The 23,092-nt window shown below is 51.6% G+C and overlaps 8 protein-coding genes across 8 annotated transcripts; 4 read left to right on the top strand and 4 right to left on the bottom strand.

Moving 5' to 3' along the window:
* Positions 1–363: 363 nt before the first annotated feature.
* On the bottom strand, positions 364–3,133 carry N7509_006990 (PAN-complex poly(A)-binding subunit PAN3; the record flags this gene model as incomplete). The annotated part of the gene is made up of 7 exons (XM_056631627.1): positions 364–1,391; positions 1,444–1,599; positions 1,652–1,796; positions 1,856–2,044; positions 2,362–2,656; positions 2,731–2,926; positions 3,061–3,133. The coding sequence occupies 7 exons, from the start codon at positions 3,131–3,133 to the stop codon at positions 364–366; spliced, it is 2,082 nt and encodes a 693-aa protein (XP_056487178.1).
* A 1,110-nt stretch (positions 3,134–4,243) lies between these two features.
* Positions 4,244–5,914, top strand: N7509_006989 (clathrin-mediated endocytosis regulator UBX3; the record flags this gene model as incomplete). Its single annotated transcript, XM_056631626.1, has 2 exons — positions 4,244–4,381; positions 4,469–5,914. The coding sequence occupies 2 exons, from the start codon at positions 4,244–4,246 to the stop codon at positions 5,912–5,914; spliced, it is 1,584 nt and encodes a 527-aa protein (XP_056487177.1).
* A 1,443-nt stretch (positions 5,915–7,357) lies between these two features.
* N7509_006988 (ABC multidrug transporter C) lies at positions 7,358–11,858 on the top strand (the record flags this gene model as incomplete). The annotated part of the gene is made up of 3 exons (XM_056631625.1): positions 7,358–9,040; positions 9,100–10,206; positions 10,230–11,858. 3 exons carry the CDS (start codon positions 7,358–7,360, stop codon positions 11,856–11,858), a joined length of 4,419 nt encoding a protein of 1,472 aa, XP_056487176.1.
* Positions 11,859–12,740: 882 nt separating this feature from the next.
* Positions 12,741–14,621, bottom strand: N7509_006987 (ferric reductase family protein; the record flags this gene model as incomplete). The annotated part of the gene is made up of 1 exon (XM_056631624.1): positions 12,741–14,621. One exon carries the CDS (start codon positions 14,619–14,621, stop codon positions 12,741–12,743), a length of 1,881 nt encoding a protein of 626 aa, XP_056487175.1.
* A 1,681-nt stretch (positions 14,622–16,302) lies between these two features.
* N7509_006986 (putative 2-deoxy-D-gluconate 3-dehydrogenase) lies at positions 16,303–17,172 on the bottom strand (the record flags this gene model as incomplete). The annotated part of the gene is made up of 2 exons (XM_056631623.1): positions 16,303–16,752; positions 16,828–17,172. 2 exons carry the CDS (start codon positions 17,170–17,172, stop codon positions 16,303–16,305), a joined length of 795 nt encoding a protein of 264 aa, XP_056487174.1.
* Positions 17,173–17,726: 554 nt separating this feature from the next.
* N7509_006985 (fungal specific transcription factor domain-containing protein) lies at positions 17,727–20,153 on the top strand (the record flags this gene model as incomplete). Its single annotated transcript, XM_056631622.1, has 4 exons — positions 17,727–17,734; positions 17,787–19,270; positions 19,328–19,613; positions 19,667–20,153. 4 exons carry the CDS (start codon positions 17,727–17,729, stop codon positions 20,151–20,153), a joined length of 2,265 nt encoding a protein of 754 aa, XP_056487173.1.
* Positions 20,154–20,378: 225 nt separating this feature from the next.
* N7509_006984 (SDR family NAD(P)-dependent oxidoreductase) lies at positions 20,379–21,306 on the top strand (the record flags this gene model as incomplete). The annotated part of the gene is made up of 3 exons (XM_056631621.1): positions 20,379–20,434; positions 20,544–20,974; positions 21,035–21,306. 3 exons carry the CDS (start codon positions 20,379–20,381, stop codon positions 21,304–21,306), a joined length of 759 nt encoding a protein of 252 aa, XP_056487172.1.
* Positions 21,307–21,604: 298 nt separating this feature from the next.
* Positions 21,605–22,898, bottom strand: N7509_006983 (NAD(P)-dependent alcohol dehydrogenase; the record flags this gene model as incomplete). Its single annotated transcript, XM_056631620.1, has 2 exons — positions 21,605–22,771; positions 22,842–22,898. 2 exons carry the CDS (start codon positions 22,896–22,898, stop codon positions 21,605–21,607), a joined length of 1,224 nt encoding a protein of 407 aa, XP_056487171.1.
* Positions 22,899–23,092: the final 194 nt, after the last annotated feature.

Below are 23,092 nucleotides of genomic sequence, written 5' to 3'. Positions count from 1 at the left end.
AGTAATTCCGTTGCCAGGTGGTTCGTTCTGGGTGGTGTGGGGGGCTCTATCAGTCTATCATCTATCAGTTTGCACCAGGATGAGATTGATGTTTCTTCATTCTTTATCTGTCTGTATTTCCATAAGATATGCTGGCTGCGCGGTCGGCTGCCATCGTTTTCAAGCAAAACCTGATGGAGCGAGACCATGCGCAAGTTTCCAAAGTACCATGTTGATCAATCAAAAAGAGGCCATTCCTTCTGGTCCGTTCAGACTCGAGCTGTTCATAGAAGGGATGGGTTTGGTAACGTCAATACCAACCAAAAGAACCATAATAATCATAATTGCATGTCCGAAGCAGGCTGAAAGAAGGCAAACTATCGCTTAGTGCATTCTTCTCGCGGGCTTCATCAATGCCTGGAATGAGGACTCCAGGGCCTTCTTGATCTCTTTATAACTCACGATGAAACAGCTTTGTTCATCGCGACTAACCAATGTGACCTTTTCATCGGACCCTGCATCCAGCTTGTTCAAACAAGTCAACACATGTCCAAGGTCGACCACTGGATCGCCTTGCGCGTCCACTTGGTGGAAGACGTAGTCACGGAAAATCTTCAAGAAATAACGCTCCCCACTTTCCGACCACTGTCTGTCATGTTCATATTCAGGTCGTTCATTGACGAGGTTCAATTTCGTCATCAAACGCACGAGCCGTCCATTTTCAAGCTCGCGGCCGAGATCAGTCGTGAGCTGGTCATCAAGATGGAGGGCCGAGTCAAATGTCGACATCAGCTGGGACGAAATTCCGGTGATGAATAGGTCGATGTTCCGCTCCTGGTCTATCTGCAGAGAGTTCAGCAGCCAGAAAACGGAGTTCTTCATTTGCGGGCTATATGCGCGGGTGAAGTGTTCCATTGCCTTGGCAGGGTTGTGCATGACATTGGGCGAGTTAGCACCCAGAGTAACCATCATTTGTCCAAAGTTAACCAAGTCTTGCCGCTGTAGGTCGGCCACGGTCCTCTGGGTATCAAATTGAACCACGTCCAGGATTGCACAAGCATTCAAACGGATACGGTTCTTGCCGGTAAGTAGAACTTTGCTCGGCTCAAGAACCCTTGCAGCGATACCGTTGGAGTGGATCGCTTTCAATGCATTTGCGATTTGAGTCATGTATCCCCACAGAATCTGCTCGGTAATATGTGGGTTGTGGCGGTTCTGGAAACGGTTTCCAGCGCCCAGATGTTGCTCGGCTAGGGTCTTAGATAAAGGATGGTAATCAGTGACGAAGATCAGTGAGCTATCCTGGAAACTTCGGCTGGTAAACGCATCGTGGACGGTGACAACGCTTCCACTGCACACTCGTTTCCAGGCTTGAACGGATCGGATGGCCTTCTCGTTGGTTAAGCGAAACCCTTGATTGATCAGCAGTCGTCAAAAATGCGGTTAGTTTCAAGGATCCCTTACCTTCTAGTCTGCGCAAGGCATAGAAATTTCCGTCTTTGCTTGACTGTGCCTTGTACACCCAGCTTGGATAGCCGAAAGTGGCGGCATTCTTCTGGTGGCTTAAATCCAGGGGAACCAAAGAGTGGAAATAGTCGACCTGTGCCGGTAACTGAGTGTCTAGAAAGGTCAGCTTGGTCCGGCTTGTTGTGTTTTTCGAAAGTCAACTTACTAGGTAGAGTCTGCAAGGTAGCTGCAGCTTTCTTCTGCAATTCTTCTCGGAAGTCATTGGGGAGAAATAGGTCGTGGACATTCCGTTGATAGCCAAGCGTACTTTGGCTGTGGGGACCGATCGGAGCGTATAGATGATATTGGACCTATAAATCATGTTAGACGTCATGTACTAGGAGATGGAGTTTCTTTATGCTCAACATACCGGCTGCTGGAAACCAGTCTGGTTGGTAAAGAAAGTGGCCCCGCCAAGTGTAGCCGCCGCGTCGTGCGAATATGGGTTGGTAGAGACCGGGCCCACCGCACCAGCAGACAACGCACCGGAAGCTGTGACAAATGGATCAAAGGCACCTGAGGGGGTGATGGCACCATTTCCATTACCTTGGATGGATGGCTGCAAAGAGATGGGGGTTAGATCAGAACAACGTCTTGAACTGCGGGAATCGAGGTTTCGCTCCAGCGGATCAAAATCATCGGCAAGTGCACTGAGGCTTCGAGTAGAGCGATTATGGTAAGATAGCATCACCATCGTGTGATCTCCGGCAGCCTTTCAAGGACCGCCGTTGTAATTGTTGAGATGGTTGGAGGTTTACCAAGGGGGAGCTTGAAGTGTAAAGAGCCCGGGGTCCAGGGAGTTTTGATCCGCAGAAAGCAACCACGAACCACGAACAGCAGGGAAGGAGCAATCGAGACTTGAGACTTGAGACTTACCATGTGAGCACCTTCAAAGCCCTGCGGAACAAATTCCTGCACCTCCGCCATGGACCAGTCCGGGGTCCCGACTTCTTGTCGCGGGGTACTCGTATTCGAGCCTTTTCCAGTCAGCGGGGTCTTTGGGGCCGGCACGGGGGACGCCATACGTGAGGCGGCGGTTCTTGGTTGGAAGGGAGCGGCATTTGCAGCTTTGGGAGAGATGGGATTCGATTTCTTGGGGGCTGATACGCCATTGCCGGACAAGAGGGATGGGGTGAAGCTAGGTGAGTCGACATTGAAGCGTTTCTTATTGCTAAAGGAGGTGGATTAGTATACAAACATCCAGTTGCGCAAGAACGAGAAGATCCGAGGATTGATTCAACATACCTATCTGATTGGTACGCCGAGTTTACTTTCTGGGGATCATGGTTGAAAGCGCAGCCTAGATAGGGAAGAAAGACTTCGGTCAACATCAACCCGCGTATATCGTGGGGCGAGGAGGGAACAATCCACTCACCTTTGTCTTCATATCGACAACGGCCATAAATGGTGACATTGCGGCATAGTGTGTCTTTCGCATTCTCTGTGGTCGAAATCGAGTCAGCACAATCCATCCTACGGTCGGCATGCTAGTCCGGCGGATCCATCTCAACATTTCCATCGTGATCTACCGAATGCTAGCTACCTTAGGAGAGGCCGCCATTCATCTCAACTCACCTCGGGTCTTCATCTTGGGCGATCCCGTCGTGCGACGGGTGTCATCCAAAGGAGGTTTGCCAGAGGATGCCATCAGGGACTGTTGGGAGGACCGAGGAACGATAGGGAATCAGCGCAGCTGGATCTCCATTGAAACGGGGACTGAAACGAGGTGAAGAGGTCGACTGGAAGGGAGTCGCATTCCCTGATATCAGATGCGTCTCCGTGGCCGGCGCGTGTTTGGGGGATCGTCGTGAGCGGGTCAATTGCGGGAGGGGAGAGACGAGGAGGGTCGCGGAGAACTTGAAAGAGAGCAGGCGATGCACCAGATGGTTAAAAATAAGGGGCCCAATACGGATCCGCCCTCCAAAGACGAGATCGGAAGCGATAAAGCCGATGACCAGGAAGGACCAAGTTGACGCGGGGCGTTGAGAGCGAAGGGGGAGGTGCACAGACCAGGCGGTCAGCGGGCTATCGAATCAGCTTGGGGTGAGTTGAGGTGAAGTGAGGTGGATGTGAGATGAGCAGGGGTCAGAGATCGTAGGTATAATATGTTAAAGGGTGAAAGAGAGAGGTATGTGTAGATATATAGAAATACATATGTTAGTGTGAATGATGACAGGATGAGAGGATGGCAGCGGATAACCCATGGACCAGAATAGGACTAGTAGGTACTGTTGGGTTATATCGACATATATCTTCAAGTTCCACGGTCGGTGTATCTAGTACTAGTATTCCCATTTTAGACAGTGGCGATTCTAAAACTGGCCAGTCCAATATGCTACTAGTGCAATTTGATCACCCAACTACTACTATCCCCTTCAGGTGATTTAATCGATTTTGATGCTTATCTGTCCTGGATTGCCTGGACCACGGAAGTACCTGATGATGCAATCACCCCCCTCTCTCCAGGGCTAGTATATCGTACAAATACTAGTATCTACTACTAGTGCTTCAGGATCCTAGATACTAGTAATTACTGAAATCAGTCAGAACTTGAATACTTAGAATACCAGATAGTATATACTAATCCACAGTCTGACCATAAATATTCCCATCTGTTTAGTGAATTCCTGCAGCATCGTGTTCACACTCTCCTTCTCCGCATTCATACTAAACTCCGCACTGGGCGGTATGGCGGGCGGTGTATATTCTACCCAAAGCCATCTCGGCCCCGACACATGGCTGCCACCTATCAGCCACCATGTCCGAAGAGCTCGACCTCGACCTTGACCGGCTCTCCTCTACTGAGAGGTCGGCTTTAGAAACATACTCTTCTGTGACAGGCCAAGAGCCTGCCGAGGCTATTGCCTTACTCCGGCGATCACAATGGAATGTGCAGGTTCGCGAATCCTCCCCGCCCCCAGCTTTACTCGCAAGCCGTCAACGTGGAAGCTTGTCACTGACCATCTCCTCCCCAACTATATAGATCGCGATCGCCAAATTCTTTGATGGAGAAGGCCCCGACCCCGTCGAAGAGGCTCGCGAGGCACTCCAGTCGCCCCCTCCAAGGCCAGCCCGTCGAACCCAGAACTTAATGACGGATGACCTCACTGAGCAACTCGCGCCAGCTGCCCGTTCAGCAGCAGACCCAGCTCCCCGTGTCAATACCCAACCCGAAAGCCAACCTGCTTTCCGCCCGCCATTCATCCTTGCTCTACTGTTTACTCCCTTCAATCTCGTGTACCGCCTCCTGTACAATTCGTTCCGTCTCTTTGGCACATTATTTCCTTTCCTCCCACGCCTATTCAACACCACAGCCAATCCAGCCTTACAGGCGGCACGAAGAAATACCACCGGTCGTCGACCCCTGGGTCCCAAAGACACCGCCGCCCGGTTCATCCGTGAATTCGACGAGGAGTACGGATCGCACTCGATCCCATTCTTGGAAAATGGATACAACATGGCGTTAGAAAAGTCTCACCGGGACTTGAAGTATCTTCTGATCGTGCTTCTTGCACCAGAACACGATGACACGAGCGGCTGGGTACGCGATACGCTGCTAGCACCCGAGGTCGCGGAGTTCATCAACGACCCGCAAAACAACCTTCTGGTGTGGGGCGGCAGCGTCCAGGACTCCGAGGCATATCAAGTGGCCAATTCGCTGAAATGCACCAAGTTCCCCTTTGCCGCGGTCGTCGTCCACACTCCCAATGTGTCGTCGACGGCGATGTCCGTGGTCGGCCGCATCGCGGGAACCACTTCACCCTCGGAGTTCACGAGTAAACTCCGTACTATCACCTCCACGAATCAGGAGCCGCTTGAGCGGATTCGCGCTACCCGGGCTGAACAGCAGGCGTCTCGCAGCTTGCGTGAAGAGCAGGACTCTGCCTACGAACGATCACTGGCAATTGACCGCGAGCGGGCGCGTCAGCGTCGGGAGGCCGAGGCTGCACGAGAGCGTGAAGAGCAGGAGGCGGCTGACCGACAGGCGGCTGAAGAGAAGAAGCAGCGCGATTTAGAACAGTGGAAGCAATGGCGCGCACAGTCCCTTGGCACCGAGCCTGGGACTGATGTGAAGGAAGCGGTGCGCGTGAGCGTGCGACTACCCTCCGGGGAGCGGATTATGCGCCGATTTGCGCCTGAGGCCGATATTGAAGAGCTCTATGCTGTGGTGGAGTGCTACGAGGTATTACAGGACGAGTCAAGGCCCACTGATGTGAAGGAGCCCGAAGGATTCACACATGAGTACGGATTCCGATTAGTGTCCCCTATGCCCCGAGCAGTTTATGCAGTTCAGGAGGGCGGGGCCATCCGAGAGAAGATCGGGCGGGGTGGCAATCTTTTAGTGGAGCCGATTCAGGATGAAGAAGAGGAAGATGAAGACGGTGAAGAAGAGGAAGTAAAAGAAGAAGGGACGGAGGTTTCGTCATGATAGAATTTGATTGCTGGGGATACCCTGTATGAAGTGACCCAAAGTTTGATGTACCCGCGGTGCAAGGGATCAACATTGTATACCGTATGTTGATATGTCGTAGCTCCGAATGACATTTATCCAGTGATGAGTATGAAGTTTAAATTTGCATCATCAGGTATGTACGTACGTATGCGCAAGTATGTCTGTGCTGGCATCCTGGGCAGTTCGCAGATCTAGTCGAAAGCGGCTAGAGGGATCTGATAATGAACCCTGCGGTGGCTGGGCCAAAGCTGACCTTCACAGGGGGAAAAGCGCGAATATGTACGAGTACGGAGTACGAACCAGGATGGGGTAGATATGTATATCGTTTACTATAGGCCTACTCTGTACTCCGTATTTTGTACTCCGTAATAATTCTAACTAAGAGCAAGGATACGACCAGCATGGCTAAAGGCATGGCTTTAGGCACCAAGATGGCGGAATCTGACCTGCATGGGGTTGTGCAGAATACACTATACCCCGGTGATTGATAATGAGTCGAACCAAGTCATTCTGAGTACCACGGACCAGCTGTGAAAACGGACGAAACTGGGGGAGAACGGACGAAACACGCATGAGTCAGGGAATCAGGAGTCGGATGGTAGCGAGCCCGACCCGGGAACGTCGTGCCCAGACTCCGCCGCGTGGATCACGCATGTCGGATGGCGGATCGCGGCTTCCCGGTCCACTTTTTTTGTTCTTCCACCTTTCCATTTCATAAATACGGCTGTGTACTGCATTACACTCTGCAATACAGTGCACTATACTCCGTACTGCACTACACTTTACTCCCGTCCAATCAGGTCCCTGGAATATACTCCGATGCACCACATGCAGTACATAACTCTCCTAATTCTCCTTCCATCGGGTCCCCCGTTTTCAACACTAAACCTAATCCCGTAAAAGCACGACCACTAGGCGATGCCCGATTTTTTCTCCCATCAACAATCTTGGTACCATCTCGCGTATTTATTTTTGATCTCGCCATGCTGATTCGCTCCAATAAATACCGGTTAGGCCTCCAATACACGCGGTCGCTCTCATCTCCGGACCCTTATCGCCGGATGTCTGGACTTCCCTTCGGAGGCAAACTTGGCATCAGTCCCGGGCCCGATTTTTTTTTGCATCGACCTTTTTTTTTTTGCTCTCCGCATCTTTAGCTTACTTCTATTTATTGTTTCCATGTCTTTGGCCCCCTTCGCCCCTTTCCCTTTACTATCTTAATACTCCATTCTTTATTTCTTCATACGCCTAATATCCTAATTATACAACTACCACAACATTCTCTTCTCCCCTCACCTCTATACTCTGCACCACACCATCTCCACTGCATGGTGATTTCCTAATTGACTCCTATCTGGGCCCCACACCTCCCCTCCCCCATCTCCATATCAATATCCATCCATTGAGGAGCAGCCCACAATGTCGCTCCTGGGGACGATTAACCCCAATGTCGTGGAATCGACCAACGAATCCGTGACCATCTCGCGCGAGGTCCACCGTCACGATCCCGCTGCTAGCTTCAGCACCGAAGATACCGCCATGGAAAAGTCCGAGGAGGTCGGTGACGAAGAGATTGTCGAGGCCGAGGTCACTCGCCTCGCTCAGCAGCTCACCCGTGAATCCACTCGCTTTGTTGACGCCGAGAACACCTTCATCGATGTCAAGGAGGAATCCGCCTTGAACCCGCACAGCCCTAACTTCAAGGCTCGCAGTTGGATGAAGAACCTCCTCGCTATCACCGCTCGTGACCCCGAACGTTATCCCCAGCGCCAGGCTGGTATCTCTTTCCGCAACCTTAGTGTTCACGGTTATGGCAGTCCCACAGATTACCAAAAGGATGTGTTCAACTCCGTCCTCCAAATTGGTGGTTTGTTCCGTTCCATGATGGGCTCTGGCAAGCAGAAGATCCAAATTCTGCGTGATTTCGATGGTCTGGTCAAGAGTGGCGAGATGCTCGTCGTTCTGGGTCGTCCCGGTTCCGGTTGCTCGACCTTCTTGAAGACTTTGGCCGGTGAGATGAACGGTATTCACAAGGATGAAAAGACCCAAATGAATTACCAGGGTATCTCCGACAAGAAAATGCGCGACCAGTTCCGTGGTGAAGCTATTTATACCGCCGAGACCGATGTGCATTTCCCTCAATTGACGGTTGGCGATACTCTCAAGTTCGCTGCACTGGCCCGTACTCCCCGCAATCGTCTACCGGATGTCACTCGCGAGCAGCACGCCCAGCACATGCGTGACGTTGTCATGGCTATGTTGGGTCTCACACACACCATTAACACCCGTGTTGGAAACGATTTCGTTCGTGGTGTTTCCGGTGGTGAGCGCAAGCGTGTCAGTATTGCCGAGGCCACCCTCTGCGGTAGCCCTCTTCAATGCTGGGATAACAGTACTCGTGGTCTCGATAGCGCCAACGCTTTGGAGTTCTGCAAGACCTTGAACCTGATGGCTAAGTATTCTGGCACTACCTGTGCTGTTGCTATCTACCAGGCCTCCCAGAGTGCCTATGATGTCTTCGACAAAGTGACTGTCTTGTACGAAGGTCGACAGATCTATTTCGGCCGCACCGATGAGGCCAAGGAGTTCTTCACCACCATGGGCTTCGACTGCCCCGAGCGTCAGACCACTGCCGATTTCTTGACTTCTCTGACTAGCCCCGCTGAGCGTATCGTGAAGCCTGGCTATGAGAACCGTGTTCCTCGCACCCCTGATGAGTTTGCTGAGGCTTGGAAGACCAGCGCTGCCTACAAGAGTCTGATGAAGGAAATTGACGAGTATGACCAGTCCTACCCACTTGGCGGCGAGGCACTGCAAAAGTTCGTCGACTCCCGTCGGGCGATGCAGGCCAAGAACCAGCGTGTACGCTCGCCCTATACTCTTTCCGTCGTGCAGCAGATCAACCTTTGCATGGTCCGTGGCTTCCAGCGCCTAAAGGGCGATGCAAGCTTGACGTTGTCCCAGCTTATTGGTAACTTTATCATGGCTCTGATTATCGGTTCCGTCTTCTACAACCTTGAGGATACCACCGACAGCTTCTACTCTCGTGGTGCCCTTCTTTTCTTTGCTGTTCTTCTTAACGCCTTCTCCAGTGCACTCGAAGTAAGCTATACACGCATTGCTGCCTTTTTGCTAGAGCATATCACTGACAAACGGAACAGATTCTGACTCTTTACGCGCAACGACCCATTGTTGAAAAGCAAGCTCGCTATGCTATGTACCACCCTTTCACCGAGGCTGTGGCCTCCATGCTGTGTGATATGCCCTATAAGTTGCTCAACATGGTGACTTTTAACGTGACACTCTATTTCATGACGAATCTTCGCCGCACACCCGGAGCATTCTTCACCTTCCTCGTCTTCTCCCTGGTAACAACCTTGACCATGTCCATGATCTTCCGTACCATTGCCGCCACCTCACGAACTCTCAGTCAGGCTTTGGTCCCTGCTGCCATTCTGATACTGGGCCTGGTTATATATACGGGCTTTACGATTCCTCCTACCAACATGCTTGGCTGGTCTCGATGGATGAACTACATTGATCCCATTGGATACGGCTTCGAATCCCTCATGGTTAATGAATTCCATAACCGCAGATTCAGATGCCTGGAGACGTCGTTCGTCCCTACCTACGGCCCTACTCTGCTAAACAAGGTTTGCAACACTGGAGGTGCCCGTGCTGGCCAGGATTATGTCGAAGGTGATAACTATCTCTCGGACAACTTCCAGTATTCCAACACCCACAAGTGGCGCAACCTGGGTATCATGTTTGGTTTCATGATTTTCTTCATGGCTACCTACCTGATCGGCACCGAGTACATCTCCGAGTCCAAGTCTAAGGGTGAGGTTCTGCTCTTCCGTCGTGGACACGCCCCCAAGCGCGGAAACTCAGATGAGGACGTTGAAGGCACCCAGAACATCAGCCATGCCGAGAAGACCGACGAGACAAGCAGCGAGCAGGGTGCTGGTGGAATCCAGCGCCAAACTGCTATCTTCCACTGGCAAGACGTGTGCTACGACATCAAGATCAAGAGCGAAGAGCGCCGTATTCTGGACCACGTCGATGGTTGGGTCAAGCCTGGTACCTGTACTGCCCTGATGGGTGTCTCCGGTGCTGGAAAGACCACCTTGCTTGATGTGCTTGCTACTCGTGTTACTATGGGTGTTGTCTCTGGTGAGATGTTGGTTGACGGCCGTCTTCGCGACCAGTCTTTCCAGCGTAAGACCGGTTACGTCCAGCAACAGGATCTCCACCTTTACACTACAACTGTTCGTGAAGCTCTTCGCTTCAGTGCTATGCTCCGTCAACCTGCTGCCACCCTCGCCAAGAGAAGCTTGACTACGTTGAGGAGGTTATTAAGCTCCTTGGAATGGAATCATATGCTGACGCCATTGTCGGTGTCCCCGGTGAAGGTCTCAACGTCGAGCAGCGTAAGCGTCTCACTATTGGTGTCGAGCTTGCTGCTAAGCCCCAACTGCTTCTGTTCCTGGACGAGCCGACTTCCGGTCTTGACAGTCAGACCTCTTGGTCCATTCTTGATCTAATTGACACCCTGACCAAGCACGGCCAGGCTATTCTCTGCACTATCCACCAGCCTTCTGCTATGCTTTTCCAGCGTTTCGACCGCCTTCTGTTCCTTGCCCGTGGTGGTAGAACCGTCTACTTTGGAGATATCGGGGAGAAGTCCTCCACTCTTGCTAGCTACTTTGAGCGTAATGGTGCCCCTAAGCTTCCCCTTGAGGCCAACCCGGCTGAATGGATGCTTGAGGTTATTGGTGCTGCCCCTGGTTCTCACAGTGATATTGACTGGCCCGCTGTCTGGCGTGAAAGTCCTGAGCGCAAGGAAGTGCACAACCACTTGGCTCATCTCAAGTCAACCCTGTCCTCGAAGTCTGTTGATGAGTCTGCCTCTGACCCTGCCAATTACAAGGAATTTGCTGCTCCATTCAGCGTCCAGCTCTGGGAGTGCTTGGTCCGTGTGTTCAGTCAATATTGGCGCACCCCGATCTACATCTACTCCAAGGCGGCTCTTTGCATCCTCACGTCTCTCTACATTGGTTTCTCCTTCTTCCACTCTTCCAACACTGCCCAAGGTCTCCAGAACCAGATGTTTAGTATCTTCATGCTGATGACCATCTTTGGTAACTTGGTACAACAAATCATGCCTCACTTCTGTACTCAGCGTTCCCTGTACGAAGTTCGTGAGCGCCCATCCAAGACCTATTCCTGGAAGGCGTTTATGGCCTCCAACATCCTTGTCGAACTCCCCTGGAACACCCTCATGGCCCTTTTCATCTACGTTTGCTGGTACTACCCTATCGGCCTTTACCGCAACGCTCCTGAGGGCCACCTTCACGAACGCGGAGCTCTGATGTTCTTGCTCATCTGGACCTTTATGCTTTTTACGTCGACCTTCGCCCACATGGTGATCGCCGGTATCGAGCTCGCCGAGACAGGTGGTAACCTGGCCAATCTGATTTTCTCCCTCTGCCTTATCTTCTGCGGTGTCCTCGCCTCACCGGATAAGATGCCCCGCTTCTGGATCTTCATGTACCGTGTCTCGCCCTTTACCTATCTGGTCTCGGCGATGCTCTCTACCGGTGTCTCTGGCGCCGAAGCCTCCTGCTCCCCCGTCGAGTACCTCAGCATCACGGCCCCGGATAACACGACATGCGAGAAGTACATGGCGAAGTGGATCAGCGAAGTTGGTGGAAGTCTTCTGGACCCAGATGCCATCTCCAACTGTCAATTCTGCTCCTTGTCTGATACCGATACCTACCTTGCCCAGATTGGTGCTCACTTCTCTGAGGCTTGGCGCAACTTTGGCATCATGTGGGCCTTCATCATCTTCAATATCTTCGGTGCTGTCTTCATCTACTGGCTCGCTCGCGTGCCTAAGGGTAGCCGCAGCAAGAACTGAACTTAGCGTTCCGTGATGCGGTCAGCCTAAGACTTGCATCTGCATGTTTGCTCTTTCATTCATTTTCTTGATCTTCTCTCTTTTTTTCTTGTGGCATATTTTGACTCTTGAGAGTCAAGTTGGCTGTTTGACCAATCTTCTCTCATATATAGACCCTTTTTTCTATTACTCGCTTTTTTTTTTTTTGCATATATTCGAATGCATAGAGCATCGTGAAGCAATTTACACTACACTGCTAGACTACAGTCTAGATACAATGAATATAATAAACAAAAGTTTACTCAATATTTCAATTCTTTTCATATGAACTGTAGCAGTTCTGGGACAGAAGTTCCCGTCCACGCTAGGGGGGCACTAGCGTGTTTTCAATGTACTTTGACACTAAAAAGTCACTATCGCGACCGCGTTTCCTCATAACAATCATTTTGTAAAAATTCAACCATGGTTCTACGTATATTGCTTATATTTTTCTTGTTATTCTTGGTGCTGTTTTTACTATATTACTTTTGTGTGTTCAATTTGATCTAATCACAATATCTTATTGGTACTTGAAAAAAAGTGGGGCGTGGCCGCCGATGGACGGAAACTTTTGTCCCGCGATGTACAGTAATAATAGGTATAGAACCTTGGAAATATTAGAAAGTTAGGGAGAGATACAGATCCATAGTAGTTAGTTCCTTGAGTGTTAGAAATAGTATAGACATTACAGGACCCCAGCGCCAATGCAGACAAGTCGACAAGATCAGAATCGAAGATGATGGGGAAGAAAAAAGAAAAGAAAAGAGGAAAAGTAAAAATAAAGACAGAAAGAGAAAGAGAAAGAAAAAGAGAAAGCGAAAGCGAAACGAAAGAAAAGAAAACGACAGAGCCAAGGGAATCTATCTACCAAGTAAAGGCCTCCTCGACAAAATCCACCACAGCCCCCTGTCCAATCCTCTTCCTCGCCGCACCCCTAACCTCATCGGCAAAGGCACCAGGCCCACAAACCGAAACAAGCGTCGCACCAACTCTAACTGGCAAAATCTCATCAAGAACGACATCAGGCCGACACCGACCCGAATGCATCTGCACCGTCGCAGAAGGGGAAACGATATCCGCCGCACGACGCGGTTTCGAAACGAACAGTTTAACAACGAGGATCTCACGACGATTCGGTAGACGCAGAATTTGATCCATCCAGGCACTTATCCAGGCGAGGTGATCTGTCGAGCGGACGGACCAGATGAGATAGACGCGACGGGTTGCGGCGCGGCCTGTTGAAGCGCGGAGAACGAGGTCCCGTGTGTATTGGAGATGGTGTGTGATTCCAGCGCCGGCGGAGAACAGGACGGCTGTGCCGTAGCTTGCTGCGTTTGTGGGGTGGGAACCGTATGGTCCTTCGATGTAGCCTGGTATTGTGAGGGTTTTGAGCGGGCTGGTGTTGGCGAGGTTGTAGAGGCGGCGGGTCATGCCTTGTTGGGCGCCGATGATGAGAGAGACTTGGGTTGGGTTGTGGGCTGGTTCGAGGTAGGCGTCTAGATCGAAGGATTGTTTTTCTAGGGATGAGGGCGTAAGTGGGGAGGAGGATTTTGAGTCGGTGATGTGTTGGGTCATGGCTGTTGAGGGGCTGCTTTTGTTGCTGTTTTCTGTCCACGCGATTGAGAATGGGTGCGACATCCACCATGATATGCTAGGGATGTAGGCGAAGACGTGGCATCCTGGTTTGATGTCGACCTGTTTGGGGAGGTGGAAGGTCACTCGGCATGCTTCTCCTGGTAGGGCTTGGACGGTCATGTTTGTGGAGCCATGCCGGGGTGAGAAGTTCAGATGGACGAGGCGGAAGAGTCGTATACTGCGCTCTAGGAGCCAGATTACGGCGATTGTATGAGCCCAGCTTCTTTGGGGAAGGCTGTCGATGCTCAAGTGAGCGTATACACCGAGGAAAGCGAGTAGGGCGGCGAGTTGATGCAGGTGCAGGAAGGTCTCGTAGAAGGCGTGACGGATTGGAGATGGTGAGTGCAGACCGAGAAAGAGCATTGCGACTGTTCCCAATAGACCCCAGGCGAAGAATGGCTCATTTCTTAGACGCGCAAGCATGTCTGTCACGTCTTGCTCCGCAACTGCATTGACTGCCCACGCAACAGTGTGAACGATGGACTCGATCACAACGATACGACCAAGCCATCGATGAAGAAGATTATAAGTATCAAAGCTGATGTGTAGAATCGGAATGAGCGGGTTATTGCGGGCTGCCAGAAGAAATAATGGCACCATGTTGAGAACGGCCAGCGTTCCAGAGCGACCCCGAATCTCCGCAACAAGAGCCACTTTCTCATTGACCCGGTAGTCCAGGAATAGACAGTACGCAACTTGACTTGCAAAGTACAGGGTGACCAGGATGGTTTGGAACCGGGAAGGTAGTGTACCGATGCCAACAGCAGAAGAAAGCTGGATCTCTCGATTGTGCCTCTTCCGCCCAAGGGGAGCATAAAGAAGATGCTTCTTCATGTTGGCCCACCAGGCCGACCGTTCCTGGCTCCAGAAGGTTTGCTGCCTCCTATTGGCTGTCACCGAAGTAATTTGACGGAGGAAGGCATGGCTAATCTGAGCTATCCTGCCACAGAAGATGCTGAATGCCAGGATAACGACCGATGAATAGATGATTCGGGTGATAATCACATCACGGGGGACATCGACACCACCGAGGCCCCTCGAGTATTCGTAGATATAAGTTGAATTTGTTCCATAGCCTCGTGCCGCGATATGCGGTTGGGATGCAGCCATTGATTACCCCAGAACCGGCTGAGGGATGGGCGTTGGAAGACGGCACCGTTAGCGGATCCGAGGCTTCAGTGCGTATGGTGACAGTCAATTTTGATAGTGAGAGTTGTTCCAGTGATATGTGAAATTTGATTGTGTATTTTGTTAAAAATTGATGTGACGTCGACTGTTTTGGTTGCGGGGAGTCGAGGGGAATGCGATGATCAGAGCAGGGAACAACAGGGTGATGTTAGGGTGGTTCGGATGAGATCACTGCAGGCCAAATTCCAACAGGGGCAGTGTTGATTGACGATCAATAGTGAATGAAGAAACAAAAAGGAGGCAGCCGCTAATAAAGGTGCATTGTGCCTGAGTCAATGTCGGAGATGGTCTGAGAAAGAGTGAATCAAGAGTGAAGCACGACAATGCCAGTTGTCTCCAAGTTGGGCGAGGCAAAAACCGGAAACCCTCTAAACAATGGAGTCTTGTGGAATCTGGAAAGAATCGCAGATATTTAGGACACAGATCTCTTGTTGGACTTTGCTTCTCCAGGCATCGTCCAGGCGATCAGGAATGTTGGTAGCAAGGGATGCGAAGATCCGGGCCGGGCACGTTTTTTTCCTCACACAGAGAGAGGTTGACCGGTGGAAGAAGGTAAGAATAGACAAGAAAGAGTTAGATGAGGTGAAAGTCTCAGGCAAAAAATAAGAAGAGACAAAAGAATCAACCTTGCGATCAACGCAGGCACGGGCTCTAAAAGATCTATTGAGGAACCAGCCGATGGACACGAAACGAACGGAAATGACTTGCGACGAACACCCAAGAGAAAATCATTTCTTGCAGGGGCAAGGTGAGGGTACAGAAGTAATAAAAAGAAATTGAGTGGTCGAGTCAGTCCACCTGTCAGTCCACTTCAAACCAGGTCCCGAGGTAGCCTTGACGAACAGCCACTGCTAGCCACTACCGGGCCAGGAGCTCCTTTCTCCATGGTATGAGCGAGCTGGTCTAAGCTGGTCCAAGTAGGTCCAAGCCTATCGGAAAGTCTCCTTCTGTCACCAAGAAGCGCCGGTGTTTCCAGGGGGGTCGGACAGCGGAAACATCGAAACGATGATTGGCCGCTTGGGACTGGCTGTCAGGGCAGCTGAGGATCCTTACAGATCTGCGACCGGGCGTGACGCCCAGGGACAGGGAGAGGAAGACGCTAGGCAGCGGTGAGTTGAGTCTAAGTGGGCCTATCATATATCGCATGGATAGGTTTTGCGGTTTCAGATTTCTCTATCAGAAACCAACCGACTCGCGCCGCGGGGTTTGGCGATGTCTAGCGATGTTTAGGGTCACCCCTAACCCCCCCTAACCCCCCTAATGGCGCAAGTTGAAATTGAAAAGCAACCGACCGGCCCCATCATACGATTTGTTCCGGGCTTTTTTGCATATCTTGAATAAAGATTCAGAGGGGAAAACAGATCTTTGTGCATGTTCGCCAATGAAAAGCAGAATCTTTTTGATCTATTTCTGCCTGGGGTATCAGGCGACTCATATAACTATCCATGACTAACTCACATTAATTTATTTGAAGTGGTTTCCACATCTCACACTCGTTTCATCCATTTGTGTATCTTCAAGGTTTGCCAACTTTGTTCTTTCAACTTCTATGCATGTGGCATGATTCATCCAATTCGTTTATGCATCATCTCATCGGTCCAATTTACCGACCCATCCAGCCACCATCAACGGTGACTATCTCGCCAGAGACATAGCTACTGGCATCGCTAGCCAAGAAGACCACCGGTCCCTTGAAATCCTCGGGCTTGCCCCACCGACCGGCTGGAATACGCGCCATGATCCCGGCGTTGCGGTCCGCATCATTGATAAGTGCGACGTTCATGTCGGTATTGATGTATCCAGGGGCAATAGCGTTGACATTAATTCCCTTGGAGATCCACTCGTTGGAGAGCGCCTTGGTCAGCTGTCCAATACCACCCTTGGAGGCAGCGTAGGCGGGGACGGTGATACCACCCTGGAAGGTAAGAAGCGAGGCAACATTGATAATCGACCCACGGCGACCGGAGGGGAATTCAGATGCGTCGCGAGACAGCAGGTAGGCGCCAAATTCCCGACACAGGACGAACACCGCGGAGAGGTTCACCTCGAGAACCTAGTTCGGGGCACCTCCGAGTTAGCGTTGAACATGGCATGTGAATTGCAAAAGGGGAGGGAGGGGGCGACTGACCTCGTCCCAATCCTCATCAGGGAATTGGTGGCTTGGGTGCCTCCGTTGAATACCAGCGCAGGTAACGAGGATATCGGGCTTGAGTCCTTGGCTAGTCACCGAGGGAATAATTTCCTTGACCGATTTGCGATCGGACAGCTCGGCAACATGGATGTAGGCCTTGCGACCCAGGCGGTTGATGATTTCGTCTCTAGTGGAAGTGTTTGACTCGTCGCGTTGGACGAGAATAACATCGGCGCCGGCCTCGGCCAGGGCAAAAGCCATGGCCTGGCCGATGCCACGGGTGCCGCCGGTGATGAGGGCAGTACGCCCGCTAAGGGAGAATAGGGAAGCGACTGATGTCATGATGCCGATATTAATTGATTCGAATTGAGGGAGAAGAAGACGAAAACAAGAAGAAGTAGAATAAGAAGCAGAAGTAGAAGGAGGGGGAAATCAATAGCCCCTCCAAATAACCAAAAAGTTCCGGCATGACGACAAGCTCCCCCCCACGCGATGCGCGCGGAGGCGGAGTTGGCCCGGATATCTCAAGGTCGGTTATCGCTTCAAATGCCGTCGGCTATTGAGAGGAGGAGAGGAGTATGATATTGGCAAAATAAAAGATGAAGCAGTTGGAGTGATCACAGTAATTATAATATTCTCTGCTACACAATTGATTGTAGTACAGATATCCAATTAGTTATAGGGGTGTATTGGTATAGTGGTAGTGGTAGTGGTAGTTGTACATACCCTAGGTAGTTAGTAGTCACTGGATAACCTCATCTCTCTCTTTCCCCACAATCCACTCCGACCCCAACACGATGAGTAAGGCTTCTCCTCCTTCTCCTCCTCCGCACTTGTTTTTCCACGGTGGGTCATCACTCGGCTTTTGTTTTCTATCACTTCCCTGTCCGGCAATAATGTCGCTGTAAACCCATCCGTGTCGCAAGGCCCGAATCGATATTATGTCTCCATCACAGGCCGACACTGAGACTGACCCTCGGCGGTCCGACCACGTCGTCAAACGTGTCTCACGAGCCTGTCTACACTGCAGGCAGCGCAAATCACGCTGTGATCTGTAAGTCGACCCTGGCTGCTGCTGCTGCTGTCCCCGGAGATCTGCAATTCTGGGAGCTCCCCGCTAACCTCGTGGCGCTTAGCGACGCCAACGGCAACGGCAATCCGGGCAAGCCACCCTGTCAACGCTGCGTGCGCGAGCATCGTGAATGCATTCTTGGTGGTTCCAACCGTGGAGGCCGGCGCATTCGCAAGAACAAAATCAAAAACTTTACCCCGGCCACCAATCCCTCCCCGAGCAAGGACTCGGAAGAAATCACGAGCCCAAATAGCTCTGAGGCGCGCCAACCTCCATCAGCTTCTTACCCCGGCCCAGTGGTTTTTCTGCCCCCAAATCCTCCAGCCACCTCCGGAGCCGTCGAAGAAGAAGAAGCTTCCATCGACTCCGTTCCGCGTAACCCCTCCGATGCCTGGCAATGTCTGACCGGGATCGCCACCCAGGATAATGGCACCGCCCCAGAGGGCCAGGATGAACGGGTCCGATCAGACTCGGGTACTTTCTCAACATATAATAATGGTCTGCGGAATGGTGTTGTCGCAGACTTCAATACCCCGAATGCTGGTATCAGGGCATACAGGCTAGTCCAGCTACGGTCTCTGGACCCTGGAACTGTCTGGCAGCTCGTTACTCGCTATGCAGACAACTTCCACCCATATCTCCCATTGGTTCCGCGCAAATACTTTGAGCGCTCGGCGTTGGATGATTTCGCAACCAACGAGAAATATTTGCTGACTGCGGTCCTAACCATTGCGTCGAAGGATTTAGTTGACAGGCCTGAGATACACGAGTACTGTTCAAAATACATGCACGAGTTGATCTCGGGTATCGCTGCGGGAGCAGACTGTGACGTCGAGGCCGTGGAGGCTCTACTTCTCCTAGCTGAGTGGGAACCGCAAGGTCTACGGCCTCGCGTAGAGCGTGTTGGACGCGGAGAGGAGGACCGAGCTGCATGGATGCATGTTGGGCTCGCCCTGCGCTCGGGCTACTTCATCGGACTAGACCGGACATCCTTCCGTGGAGATCCATATGGAGATCAGGCAACTGAAGCTCGCCGGCGGCTAGCCTGGGCTAGCTGCTATGTCTCTGATCGGCTCATCTCCGTGCGGATTGGGAGAGCTTTCTGGTCTCGGGGACCGGGCCCAATGACCGGTCTTGTGAGTCAGGATTTCCCATCGCTGCAGCCAGCCAAAGAAGGTGATGAGGACTACTCAAAGATTTTTCAAGCAATGCTGGATCTTACACAACTCTATGGAAATGTCCACGAGGTTTTGTATTCTGGAATGCGAACCAGCAACCAGATGATGCTCATGGGCGATTACGTCAAATATGTCGATGACTTTCGACTCGCAATCCTACGGTGGAAGTCTTTGTGGGGACCTTTGGACTGTACGTTCCTCCAAACCTATCTTGACACGAGTATAGGCTAACCATTGTGTGTAACAGGCTCTCCACCAATGCGGGCTACTTTAGATCTTTCGTACGAGTACCTGCGCCTATATACGACTGCATTTGCCTTCCAGGCCGCGATTTCTCAGTCGTTAGTGAAGCCGAAGAATGATGGAAGCTCCCATCGTGAACAACTCAGGAGTACTTTCAAAAATGTCGCTTCGATGCAAGATTCCCGATTCATTTACGAGTCTGTCGATGCGGCGAAAGCCTATCTGACCATTCTTGTTGACTCCGTGGATCCAGAGCGGCATCTGCATTTTATGCCGCTGCGATTCTACTTGTAAGACTACGTTCCATCCAGCCCGCTCGATTCATCTACTTACCCGACTCCAGATATGGCATTTACTCCGCCGTGTTCCTCTACAAGGCTCGCTCTTTCGGCATGATGGTTCCTTCAGAAGAAGCCAAGGTTCAAGGCCTAGTCGCACGTACCACCGAAGTGTTGAGACAATCCAGCGCCGGTAAAGACGATATTGGATCGCGTTACTCTCGGTTGCTGGAGTTACTGTGGAAAACCAAATCATCCGTCGGTAATACATCGGCGGAGACATCTCGCAGCAATGACTTTGCGATGCAAACCGCACTGTCTAACCCGGTCACCGACCACACATATATGGACTTTAGTCCAGCGAATGATTTTTCATGGCTTGACTTGGAAGCTGTGGGTGACTATGTCTCCGGGGATGCTATTTCGGGTGGTCTGCTAGGGTTGGATGCGTTTCAAAATCCTTCCGATCCTTATCAGCCAGGTCAAGACCGGTCGCAGAGTTGGCAACCATCGACCTGGCTCGGTGATATGAGCAGCAACCTTCTCTTCTAGTTATTTATCTGTTCGTCCCATTTGGGAAATTCTCAAAGGCCGATCCATTTCGCGGATAATGGTGCGGGGCTGCGGAGCTCCTCCCGGAGATCGCCCCGACCATCGAGGGGTAACCGAGGCCAGCTGTACCACCTTCAGCAGCTCCAAAATCCCATTCAATCTTGGATCACGGAGTGACTTCTCTTTTCACACTCTCGCCTACTCCTCTTCAAAACCACCTATACAATGTCACTTAATGAGATCCAGGGCAAACTTGCCCTTATCACTGGCGCATCTGGCGGGTAAGCATTACTCCATTGACCTAGCTACGATGAATATTGCACAATGCTATCAATGCGTGGCTTGGAATTATAATGCGAAAAATTGCTAACGCGATCGGCTTGCAAATAGTATCGGAAGCGCATGCGCTCATCAACTCGCGCAAAGAGGAGTCCATCTGGCCCTGACCTACTCCAAGAGCCTGGAACCGCTCAATGCACTAGTGATTGATCTCCGCACCAAGTATGCCGAGAACAAGCTTCGCATCTCGATTCACCAGGTCGATGTAGGAGATGCCGATCAGATCGAGGCCATGTTCCAGCAAATTGACACACAACACGGTCACCGACCGGATATTCTTATCTCGAATGCCGGATACGGGAAACGGATGACCAACGTGTGGGAGATTCCGCTCGAGGAGTTCGATTACATGTTGACTGTGAACCTTCGCGCTTCATTTATCCTGGTGAAGGGTGTGGTTGAGCACATGAAGGAACAGCGGTGGGGACGTATCATTTTTATGTCTTCCATTGCTGGCCAAGGAGGAGGTATCAACGGATGTCGTAAGTTCGCGCTCTCTTGTCTTGTTTTTATTCTGTGTCTAACCTTTGCTCTTTGCTCAGATTATGCCGCTTCTAAGGGTGGCCTCACCGGAATGATGAAGAACCTCTCCAGCCGCCTGGCCGAGTTTAACATTAGTGTCAACGATGTCGCCCCTGCCATGATCGGTGAAACGGGCATGATCCCGAATGCCGCGGCTATTCCAGAGGTCGCAGCTGGTATTCCTTTGCAGCGCCTTGGAACACCTGAGGAGACGGCCAATGTCGTGACTATGTTGGCTACTACGGGATACATGACAGGCCAGAGTCTGTTGCTGGCAGGAGGGCTGAAATAGATTGCGGTACAGAGCTAGTACATAGCAAGAAGAGAAATAATCAAATTCAATTGTACAATCCCGAAGAAGTTACTTTCCAACATGACCTACTTTTGCTACACCTTAAGTTCTAGACCCTCTAAAAATCCATGAACCTCCCCCTTGGAACAAAAGTAAATTCAATGCAAATCATGATTCATTCTAAAATTTAATATATGCACTCTGAACATCCACAACCAACCAACTATTTCACATGGGTATTTTCAAGATCATCAACGTCATCACATCACACACAACTCCTTTTTAATACACAGCACATCTACAGAGAAGACTGCAGCTTACTCTCAATAATAACCTTGACAACAGGACGACCACTCTCATCAATACCCTTACCAGCAAGAGTGAAAGCGCGCGCACCATCCTCCAAACTCACCCGGTGGGTCACAACCTTATCCTCAGTAGCAGCAAGCTTACCACTGGCAAGCAGCGCAATAGCAGCGGGGTAAGCATGTCCATCATAACGGAATGTACCAATGACATCGACCTCACGCAGCGCAGCCGCACCAACAGGGACAGTCTGGATGGGATTACCCATACCAACCTGAACAAGCAGACCACCGGGCGAGGAGGCGTAAATACCCGCCTGTACGCAGGCAGGCACACCAGTGCAGTCATACACACGGCTAAAGCCAGTGATTTCCGAGCTATCAGCTGAATTGGCAGCCTCGGTTAAAGTCGCCGCGACGCTTTGCGCATTGGCCAGGGCCCAGGCGGTCTGATCTGCGTGAGGGGCGTCCTTGGGAGGAGGGGGGTTGGCGGGATCACCGCGCGGGATCAGAGCAGTCTTGAGACCGAGCGAGGCGGCGATTTCCAATCGGGCTGCGTCAATGTCTGCGACGAGGATTGAAGAGAAGTTTTCTGCGGCTGCGAGCGAGGAAGCGAGGAGGAGGCCGATGGCGCCAGCACCAAAGACCAATGCGGATGTGCCTTCGCCTGTGGTCTTTGCGGCGGCAACTTCTTCCTTGGATGGGGGGCGAGAGCGGCGGATGGCGTGCAGGCAGACGGCCAGTGGTTCGACAAGGGCACCACCGGCGTCGGACACGTTGGAGGGAAGAGCGTGGCACATATCAGCGGGGTGGTTGGTACGCTCCATGAGAGTGCCGTCGAGGTGGGGGAACATCTTTGCGCTGGAGCGGAATTGCATGGCTTTGCAGATGTTGTAGCGGCCTGATTTGCAGAGGGCGCATTTGCGGCAGGGAAGGCCGACTTCTAGGGCGACGCGGTCACCGACTTTGAGGGTTGTCACGTTTGGTCCGATGGCTGTGACGGTGCCGGCGGACTCGTGGCCTGGACACATTGGTTCGCGCACGACGAAGTCGCCGTTTCGGCCGTGGGAGTAGTAGTGCAGGTCGGAGCCACAGAGACCGGTTGCTTGGACGGCAACTTGGACGTCGGCGCCGGAGGGAGCGCTGACTGCTCGCTTCTCCTGGGTGGTTGTTAGTTTATTGACTCGTTAGGTAGTATATAGTGGATGCTAGTGGGAATTTAAGACGTACGACACGGAGATCCTTAGCGCCGTGGAGGACGAGTGCGGTTGCTGATGACTCTGCCATGATGGATGTGATGTGTGGAATGGATTGAGGTAAGGGAGGAGGTAGGATTGCAAGATGATGCAGATGCAAAAATGTAAATGTCAAAGTAAAAGCAAGATAAATGAGGGCGGCAGTTGGATGTTCCCCTCAGCGGAGTTGGTCCGGAAACCGTCCATTTCGGGGAATCTTCAATTGCCGACGTGGTTGACGTGGGG

This window comes from Penicillium cosmopolitanum (genome assembly GCF_028827165.1).
Source record: "Penicillium cosmopolitanum strain IBT 29677 chromosome Unknown utg000008l:1.0-4398992.0:1.0-4402845.0, whole genome shotgun sequence".
Classification (NCBI taxonomy): Eukaryota; Fungi; Ascomycota; class Eurotiomycetes; order Eurotiales; family Aspergillaceae; genus Penicillium; species Penicillium cosmopolitanum.
Note: the sequence above shows the minus strand (reverse complement) of the source record. Positions and strands in the feature narration are given on the sequence as shown.